Source organism: Trachemys scripta, chromosome 12, assembly GCF_013100865.1.
Source record: "Trachemys scripta elegans isolate TJP31775 chromosome 12, CAS_Tse_1.0, whole genome shotgun sequence".
Lineage (NCBI taxonomy): Eukaryota > Metazoa > Chordata > Testudines > Emydidae > Trachemys > Trachemys scripta.
The window spans coordinates 3,897,816-3,908,014 of record NC_048309.1 but is presented as its reverse complement, the minus strand read 5'-3'; the positions used below and the strand labels follow the sequence as shown (position 1 = coordinate 3,908,014).

Genomic DNA, 10,199 nt, shown 5'->3' with positions numbered 1-10,199 from the left:
GAGCCCAGCTATGAGGTCCCCCCTTGCCCAGATATCCCTTCCCCTTCTCCCCTCCCCCCCAGAGCCCAGCCATGGGACCCCACCCACCTTGACACCCACCCGCTACCCCTCAGAGCCCAGCTGTGGGCCCACCTCAGCCCAGACATCCGTCCCCTGCTCCCCAGAGCCCAGACACCCGCCCCCTCCCATCAGAGCCCATGGATCCTGAGGGAGAAACAGCCTGATGCTGGGTCCCAGGCTTGTGTGGAGTTTCCTGCATGCTGCCCTCTCCTTCCCTCAGTGCGTGCTGGGAACTGCAGCTGCTAGGAACTCTCTACTCTTCCCCTCCTCCTCCCCTACCCCCTGGCAGTGTCTTCTATGTGTCAGCTAGGCTCTGCCAGGTTCAGCATCCCCTAGTGGCGGCCAGCAGCACTGCAGCCCATTTCAGGGGGCGGGGGGGAAATTCTGCACACACGTTAATTTCTGCAAAATTCTGCGTTGCGCAGTGGCACAGGAGCATATAACAAGTAGGAGTTTGCTTGATTTGTTTTGTAAATTAATATAGTGAAAGAATAAGTTACCTTTTGATATAGTACTGTTCATTGTGAAGGATCACAAAATGCTTTACAAACAGAGAGATTGCTTTATCCACCACGGACATGCAACTGTCTCAAGGTGAAACTGTTTGGGACGGTACGTGAGGAGGCAACTGAAACCACTGAGAAAATTCAAGGGACTCAAAATGCAGTTATGCTTATTGGACAATGGAACTAACATGCCCACTCTTGCAAAATAAATAAAAGATGGCATACCCATGAATACTGGCAAAAGATAAGAAGCTCCTGTGCAAGACTCCTCCACCCTGACATGCTTTTCCAGTACCGGATCTCTCAGAGACAGATAGCCATGTGGAGCTGTGAATCTTATTACAAATTGTCACAAACAGCACTCGTATGAGACCACTAACTGTAACGTGGGAGCTAAGTGCATTAAGCTTCTTCACCACCTGTCTCCCATTTCCCACCCCAAACCAGCTTTGAATGAACCCAATGCAGAGAGAAGACCCATACTTAGTCACAGAATGATAATCCTTGTGGTGTTGGTGCTGATTAGTTGCAGGCTTGGAAGGATACTGATGTGTTCAAGACAAAATCCACATCACCTTCATTTACACTGTAAACAGAAGAGATGAAACTTCAGCTCCTGTTTAGGGTCTTATGATAGTACCCATTGCTGTAGGATCGAGTGCTTCTCAGGAAAGGACAATCACGAAAGATCTAATTTTCTTCCCGTATCCCTGAAGTAGCCAAGAATTTAGCGTTTTTTTTTTTTTAAATGTATTTTTTCTCTCATTCTTGCCTTCACTTCCTTTTCTGTGTCCTTTGCTACTCTTAAAATCACAGGGGAGAACTTCCACACCTCGGTCTGAGGCTGTGAAAGCTGTGGTCATTTTAATCACCCCGGCAGTGAATTCAATTGCCCTGACCTGTAGCCAAGGAAGCACTGTCTCCCGCTCTTGTGACTGTTACCCTTGAGGTTGACAGCTCTGTAATCCTTCAAAGGCATCTGAGAGGTGGAGATAAAAAGGCAAAACAAGTCTCTTCTAAGATAAAAGGGGTCAGATATCTTTTACTTCAAAAAAAAAAAAAAAAAAAGTGTTTTCTCAAGACACCTGCAAAAATTACAGAATCAGAAAATAAAGATGCACAGAACAATACTCAAATGTATAGGCCACTGCCTAACACAGAGTGCCTGACAGAATCAACACCTCCTCTACAGCAAGAAATGGCCACCATGGACAGAACCTGTCTGGGAGATTTTCAACTGCCTGAGATTGTCTGTACCCACTGCAGGGCAGGAGAGTCTGCTCAGCTCTCCTGCCTCCAGGATTGCATGAGCTCTTTCACAGGGATATCTGTGTGTGGTGGGTACACCTGGACCTCGGGTCGTTTTGTACGGTTCTGCGGTGTTTCATAACTAGGAGAACCTACTTGTTCACATAGATATCTAGAACAGAAAGTCTCAAAGCAGCCAGAGTGAAAGCAAAAGGCAGACTGTAGTATTGTTCCTGACCAGCAGGTCTGTAGCTAACCTGTTATGTACTTAGCTGTTTATGTGGTTACCACATTCCCCTAACTCTGGCCCTCAGTGCTGTGATATGGAATGGGGCAGCATACCATATCGTCACCATTAGCATGCAGGCTGACTTAACAGGGAAGCCTAAACCTTTTGTACAAGGTTGGGACCCAGTAATACTTTTGCAGTCAGCTGGCAATAGTGCAAGGCCTGGGGATCTCTTCTCTTCCTGTTCAGTGTGCTGGCGCTTTAAAGAGCTACTCTAAATATCACAGCAACATCAGAACTAGTAGTGACAAACCCAGCATTGACTCCTGTGTACCTGAGTGATGCCCAGAGCCAAGGACAGAGGGACGCTGATAGCTGAAGTGACCTGCCCTGGTTTTCACCAAAACCAGACCGTCTTTTCTGCAGTGCTGGAATGTGTTTGGGACTCAGTTCCCAGCCTAGCGGATAAACACGCAGACGCACAACGCACTGAGTCTCCAAGGCAGAGTGACAGGCCAGGGGCTCCCCTGGCTCTTCCCACCAGCTGATCTGTGAACAACCATGGTATCACCCGGGTGGCTACAGACTCTCTGGATGGAGAGAACTACCATGGTGATAACTGGGAAAAGGGAACAAAAGCAAGGTGCAGGGGCCTTTTTGTATAGCAGGTCAATGTAAGCAGCTTGGGTCTTCTGAACACCTTCAGGAGTGAACAAGTACTCGCTCCCCCCCGCCCCCAGGAATGCTCAGACAGCATCTGTTTTTATGGAGAACGGCTGCTTTTCACCCCAGTTTCACAGCTGGGTTGCCCAAGACCCAGAGGTGATGGCACAGCTCATCCCGGTTCCAACGCACTGAGTGCTGGCTCAGACATAATGAAAACCAGTACATCACATCAACACCTTTCCTTGGAGACTAGAACTCAGTCATTTTCTTGTGTGTCTCGGCTTTCTTCTGCTCCTGCTGCAGGCTGGCCTCCTGGGCTCGCAGCTGCCCCAGCTGCCTGTGGGCACCAGCTAGTTTCTCCTCCAGCTGGGCCGTGGCAATACTGTGCCTGAAAGCAGAAGACAGGCACATTAAGGATATCTAGCATGTTAAGAACAAAGGCTCCTCGTTAACATCTCCATTTTACTGCTAGGAATCCCAGTCTCAGCAGTGGGTGGATGTAAATGACCCGCTGGGAGCCATGAAGTGTCAGATATCAAGCAAGACAACTGTGATTGTTCTTGCCATAGTACTCATCACAGAAATGCTACAAGGATGGCCCCGATCAGTGTAAAAAAAATGAAGAGAAAATTCTGCAGGACTCTGGAGGGTTCTCCTCCTTCCTCGATTTGAATTCTGGCCCAGGAGTCCTTGCCTTCTCAAGGCAGCACTCAGAGAGACAATCTGGTCCAAGTCACAGTTTGGAAGCTTTTGCCTACCACTTTATTCTAGGCCTCCTCCCATGCCAGTGGTTAGAGTAGGAACAGTGACAAACACCTTAGTCTAAGCTTAGCTCTTCTCCTACAGACATCCACCTCATAGAATCCACAGGACTGGAAGGGACCTCGAGAGGTCATCTAGTCCAGTCCCCTGCACTCATGGCAGGACTAGGTATTTTCTAGACCATCCCTGAGTCCCCATTCTGGGTCCCCTTCAAAACTGTTACTTTTTAATGTAACATAATCCAACTTTTCACCTTCAGCTCCCATCACCTGCAAGATCCGCTCCCAGCCTAAACAGGCCACCCAAAATCATTCTGGAACCTCAACCAGGGACTTCCCCATACCGTCCAACATTGCGTGCCAGGGCCTCCTGGATTCCCCTGATGGTCTTCTGCGTTTGGTCAATCTTCTCCATTGTCTGGAAGAGGCGGACATTGAGGGCCTTCTTGGTGCTCTTACTGGCGTGGTAGATCTCCTTGTTGTTTCTCTCCACTGGTGTCATTCCGCCATCCTGCTCCCCAGAGCCCTTCCCCTGAAGCTTCTCATTCAGAAAGTCAAAGACATTGCGGGGGGGCTTGCGGCTCCCTGCAGAAGGACGGCCAGCATGGTTTGCCTTCACTCGCCGTTTCCTTGACTTAGCTGGATCCAGCTGCTTCTTCTGAAGGATCTCAGCACATTGGTCAAGGGACTTCCCTTTAGGCAGCACTATGGCTTGCACTGGCTCCACTCGGCCCTCAGCGTTCTTCCCCAAACCTTAGGGAGGAAGAAGGGCACCAGATAGAAGCCAAATTATAACAGTAGAGCCTTTCCATACACCAATGATTCCTCCCACTCCACCTCTGCACAGCTATCAGGCTCAGAGCAACAGAAAACAGTCTGTTGGGGCTCAGTGCTGCTACCCTTAAAGTCAACAGGAGCAGTGTTGGGCTATATACTTGATGGTAAGGTTCGCTGCTGAGTGACAAGACAGAAGAGGCACCTTCCCCCATACACACCTGATTCACACTGTTACACACACAAGAACTTCAATGATACAGAACAGGGTCATGCAGCTGAGGTGTTGCAGCGAAGCCAGGCTTAGATTTGCACTGTCACCTCCTTGAGCAGAGAAGACATTCCCTTTCAAAAACAGGTGCAGTCACTCCACAAGAACAGGAGGCAAGCATGGGCAGCAGGCTGGCTTTCCAAGCCCTCTGGGCTCAGCAGAACTTCAGTGCAAGTTGTCTCGAGTTAGAAGCTGGCTCCACAGGCTTTGAAGTCTGTGTTTGGGGCCAGAAGTCCCTGAGCCAGATTCCCCATTACCTAATGGCCTACAGGACAGCTGAATAGTTAAAGCTCTACTCTAACAGCTTTAATCATTTGGCCATTGCTTTAAAATCCCCTCCACTGATGTATCACGGAATATGATCAACACACACACACACAAGCATCCCCCCCAAACAGCGGTATTAAGACTTTATCCCTTAACTGTACAAGGTCATTTTTCAGCACCACCACACGTGCAATCCTGCATTTAGTATTGAATGCATACCCCATTCTGGGCCTGATCCAAGCAATGCTGATTAGACTTACTGTCGCCCCATTCCCCCACTCTGCAGGAACAAGCCCCTGGTCCCTTTGTGAGGCTGGGATTAAGAAGCAGGCTCCTAGTCCTGCAGGGATTTTACTCTTCTGCCCTTACCTTTTCCAAACTCATATCCCATTTGAGCGAGTAGTTTGGAGCCGATGCCACGAGTATGGGCCTCCCAGCCACCAAAGGAGGCACTGCAAGCTGGAGCCCCTTCCCCATTCTCCAAGGGCCCTGAATCGATCACTGCAGCACAAAACAGAGATTGAGCAGTAAGGCTGGGGCAGCAAAGCACCAAGTGAAAACCTCAGCAGGCGTGAAGTTCTACTAAGTTGGGAAATGGCCCAAGAGGACCTGAATTAAAGGGCAGACTTTGATCACTGACAGTGGCAGTTCACTCTCTGCCTTGTCTACCTTTAGCATAGCCAGAGTCATCCACGTTGTCTTCCTCAGACTCGGGAGAGGAAGAGTCTTCCTCGCTTCGCAGTGGTGGCATGATGCCATCTCCCTCCACGACAGCCTCCTTCAGCAGCAATGACTCAAACTTCACTGTGTAGTAACCACTGTCAACGTCTGCGGGAGGAAAAGCAATGGACTGCATGAGAAAATCTCCACGAAATTACTCCTGGGGGAATTCTGCGCATCTGCGGACGTGCAGAATTTATCTGTCTCACATTATGCGGGAAAATACCAAATTAAAACCCTTCTGCCTAAGAAGTGATGCAGTTCTGCCTTTTGTCCACCAGAGGCCGCTGTGGCGCCACAATAGCCAGCGACGTTCATGCCGGCTGTTCTAGTACCACAGCAACCTCTGGTGGGTAAGAGGAGGAACTGCAGCACTACTTAGGCAAAATGTATTTTATGTGGGAAAATACAAAGTTCTATGCCCAGAATTCCCCCAAGAATAGAGTTCATCACAGCACCCTGCCCGCAGAGCCAGGTTAGGACAGAGTGGAGCACACAGGGCTGCTGGGGAGTCACAGACGGGTTCAGAATGGTTAGTGTGGGTGCCAGTCTGGAGCATGAGCTCAGGAGCTAGTGGGATGACAGTGTTGAGCCTGGGGACAGGGGCTGCAGAGACCCACAAGGAGGGGAGGGGCAGTGACTGAATGGGAGAGGCTTGGGGTCAGCCAGGATCTGCATGCGGGAGGCTTCCCAATACCCTAACAATCCCTCCCCCCCACCACCAGAAAAACCTCCCACCCACACCCAACACCCTCCAGGTTCACTCCTAGACTCCTCCTTCAGCTCTTCCGTTACCCCGGCCCCCAAAGCCTTTGCACTGCTTCTGACAGGTGCAGGAAATACAGTTCTGTATTGTAATTTAAATGAATTACACAAAGTTCTGTACAAATATGCCTAGAAAGGAATCTATTTGTCAAAAAACAATTACCAGAATTCGTGTGTGTGTGTGTGTGTTGTTACAGACATACTTGCTGACAGATATTTTGAAATAAATTACGAAAATAAGTGTAACTGGCATAATTATGTTATTTTGACAAATACAATATGTAGAATTTTCAAATATTATGGGCAGAATTTTTAATTTTTTGGTGCATAATTCCCCCAGGAGTACGAAATGTAACTAGAGGACCATGTTCATCCCCTCTTAACTAATCGCACTGACTTCAGTGGAATGACACCTGGGATGAGTTTGATCCAGGAACATCTATTTGAGGTTTTCTGTTGGAAGGTGGAACCATCATCACCCACTGATACCATCAGATACTGCCACATGATACAAACACAGAGCTAGGGCCATAGTAAACAGCACTAGGGTCATCACTTATCTTCAGTTTCTAATGGTACCAGTGTGTTTCACAGCATCTGAGCACATTATTCAGAGTTTGTTCTTACAGGGGAAGGAGGATAGGTTTGGGAAAATATAAGAAATGCTACTTCACAGCAGCTTTGAGATGAAGCATGAGGAACAAATCCAACGTCCCCACACACACAGTGAAGCACCAGTCTAACACTCCTCTCGGTGACTGGTGTGCAGGCGAAGTTCTCTGGCTTTGTTTAAACTGGAACTGGATTAAAACAAGAGCCAGTGGTTCCAAGTATCTAATTTCAGGATTTGACAAGATATCAGGAATGATATTCGGACAAAGCTGAACAGGGGGTAAGGAAATAAAGGACAATTTACTGAACATCTAGTTGTTTGTATTGATTGTTTCATTCTCTCTTTTTCATTTCTATGTCCTCTATTCTGCTACTATTCTCTTCTCCTAGGTCTCCCCAACTTTCCCTCTAGACCCCTGCCACCACTTTTCTGCCCTCCCATCCCTAAATCCTTCTCTGGTTTCCCTTTCGTAAAGATCATCTGCCTTTGAGGATCTCAAAGCACTTTACAAACCTTAATGAATTAAGCATCACAACATCTGAGGTCCCTCATAAGCCACACCCAAAGTCTGTGGCAGAGAACTCAGTTGTCTCAGACCCCCAGTCCTGTGCTTTAGCCTCCAAGACCATCCTTTGCTTGGTTTATGTCTTAGGAGTTTAGTTAAAATGAAGACTGAAGTACTTCTGTTCACCTTTCAACACCCACCCAGAGAAAACAAGACTCACCCGTGATTTTTGCAGCATACCATATTCCATCGTGGTGTTTCGCCAGGCAGGCTGAACCCACTTCTAGAGAGCCGAGATTGGGCTCCTGAAATGGATGAAGCTCGTCCACAGACACCACTTGCCCATGGGAAAACCTGCAGGGGATACAGGGAGAAGCAATCAGATCTGCCCCGGTCTGAAGGGGATTCTAGAAAAAGTTTCCTTCCCTTATGGAAGTACGGGCAAATTGCCCTGTCCTCACCAATCGTGAATATCTTACCACTAGAATAGTTTCAACTGCATAATTTATTCTTCACTGTGTCTTACGGTACGTCTTCACTACCCGCCGTATCGGCGGGTAGCAATCGATTTATCCGGGATCGATATATCGCGTCTTAACGAGACGCGATATATCGATCCCTGAACGCGCTCACCATCGACTCCGGAATTCCACCAGAGCGAGCGGCGGTAGCACAGTCGACGGGGGAGCCGTGGCCGTCAATCCCGCGCTGTATGGACCCCAGGTAATTCGATCCAAAATACTTCAACTTCAGCTACGCGAATAGCGTAGCTGAAGTTGCGTATCTTGGATCGATTCTCCCCCGCCCCCCCCAGTGTAGACCAGCCCTTAAAAAAAGACTGTTTTATAGTATTATTGTATTATATTAAACAAGTGTCACATTCGACCCCAGAAGCAGCCGCATTTCACAGGCCAGTGACAAATCCATTAATTAAATGACAAGGTTCACATCTTTTAGGATAAAATGCACTAGTTAACTGCAAAGTTCTTATTAAGATGTGTTATTTTCCCTACAGTAGATTTTATTTTTTCCTCTTTAGCCAATATTCATTTAGCTACCCAATATATTAGAACTAATCCTTGTACTTTTCCCTCTAAGGATTTTCCATTGTCTCCCTGGGTTAGCTGAAGGAGTGTACACCTACTGACACAGAACAGTAAAATGACAACACTTTAAACAAATAAAAAGTTGTTTGGCAAAATTACAGCTGATTTAAAAACCAAGTAAGATAAGATATTTACAAGTGAGAAGTTACTCCCACTGGCTGCCATTGCCGCTAATTGCCCTCTTACTACACAACAGAGGTAAGCTTTTTTACCGACAATTCTCTTTAAATCTGCATTTGCCATCCAAGAAGAATGGACAAGGCTTCAAGGACTTGTGAGTTGGGTAGAGATACAGCACTCGGACTCCTGCACTGCCATCTTCCAAACACTCTGTCCCCACAATCATGGCATTATGGTACTCCAGGGTACCCCATGGACTGTAGTACGGGGCTTTAACCTTCATCCCACTCACTTCCTCCTCCTCTTCCTCAGATGCTTCCTCCTCTTCACTGTACTTTGATTCATTTTCCCCATCAGCCTCTCCATCTTCCTTTGGAGAGGCCTCGTCTTTAGTACTCAATGGCTTGAGTTCAACAATAGCTTCCTTAAAAGCAGCATACTCCTCATCATTGCAGGACCTGCCTGAATTACTGTCCTGTTTTAGGTGACCTGCTGGAGAAACGGAGGGTGCATCTGTGTCTAAAGTGGCCAGCAGTTTACTCTTTTTCACTGACACCAGGCTGGATTCAGTCAATTCTATCAATTGTTTCAAATCCTCCTGCAGTTGGATCAAATCAGATAGCTGTGATGGATCCGATCCCACCCCTAAAGCCAGCTCCACTTGCTGCAATTGTGCTTTGTAGGTTTGAATTGCTGTTTCCAGACTCTCCTCATCCATTGTTATCATGCAAAAAGCTGTTTTGCTGATTCCTGTCTGGGAATTCAGGACATACTCAAGTAATTTACTAGATAGTGATGTAAAATATTGAATCTTTGTCCAAACTAGCTGTCAATCTTCTCGGTAGTCCTGTGTTTTCTTCCCTTTGGTGCAATCAAACGAAGATCACTGCAGTGAACAAATATAATAAAGCGGTGTTAGAGAAAGGGTTCACAAGAAAGGTAGACATCCTAAATTGAACAAGGTATCCTTAATACAGACAGCTACCACCACGTGGCATTATACACACCTAGCACGAGTCATGTACATTCAACCTGACATATCGCATTTGCAAAACTGCAAATGAAAGTGCAAACTATGAGGCTTTTAACTTAGCTCAGGGAATTCAAGCATGATTAGTTATGAAGAGAGAATAACATTAGCATTGCCTCTCTGTGCTTTTAAACCTGCAGCCCCATGACATGACACCATCACTGCCTACCTCCTCTTTAATCAGATCTTCCTGCACACTTTGGCTCCCACTCAATGGCATGCAGCATCTCACCCGCTGTGGAACTGGGGGCAAAAAAACCTGGGCGGCTCTCAACCTGCACCTTTCCAATGCCTCCCATGCTCTGCAGGCCCCACCAGGAGCCACACACGTCTCCCTATTCACTGGGGGCACAGAGTCTACCCTACCACAGAGGTGGGGCGCTTAAAATCCCCCTCCCTTATTGCCTCCCGCTCACTGGGGTATAAAACAGGGGGAACAACTGCCAATACTCCCCAAGGGGACCCAGCCCCTCCCCAGCCATGGAGACCCCAGGGGAGCAGTAACTTCCAATCCTCTCATGGGACCCAGCCCCTCCCCAGCCATGGAGACCCCAGGGG

At 47.8% G+C, this 10,199-nt stretch overlaps 1 protein-coding gene across 2 annotated transcripts; it reads right to left on the bottom strand.

Annotated features, from left to right (window-relative positions):
- Positions 1-130: 130 nt before the first annotated feature.
- ZGPAT (zinc finger CCCH-type and G-patch domain containing) lies at positions 131-9,497 on the bottom strand. Of its 2 annotated transcripts, XM_034787516.1 has the most exons (7): positions 8,704-9,497; positions 7,606-7,739; positions 5,452-5,610; positions 5,152-5,283; positions 3,815-4,223; positions 2,946-3,097; positions 131-1,152 (listed from the first exon to the last, which is right to left on the bottom strand). In XM_034787516.1, the coding sequence occupies exons 1-6, from the start codon at positions 9,336-9,338 to the stop codon at positions 2,959-2,961; spliced, it is 1,608 nt and encodes a 535-aa protein (XP_034643407.1). In that variant the 5' UTR covers positions 9,339-9,497; the 3' UTR covers positions 131-1,152; positions 2,946-2,958. The 2 variants fall into 2 exon arrangements, with proteins under 2 accessions (XP_034643407.1, XP_034643406.1); XM_034787515.1 differs by lacking the exon at positions 131-1,152 and having other exon boundaries at positions 1,622-3,097.
- Positions 9,498-10,199: the final 702 nt, after the last annotated feature.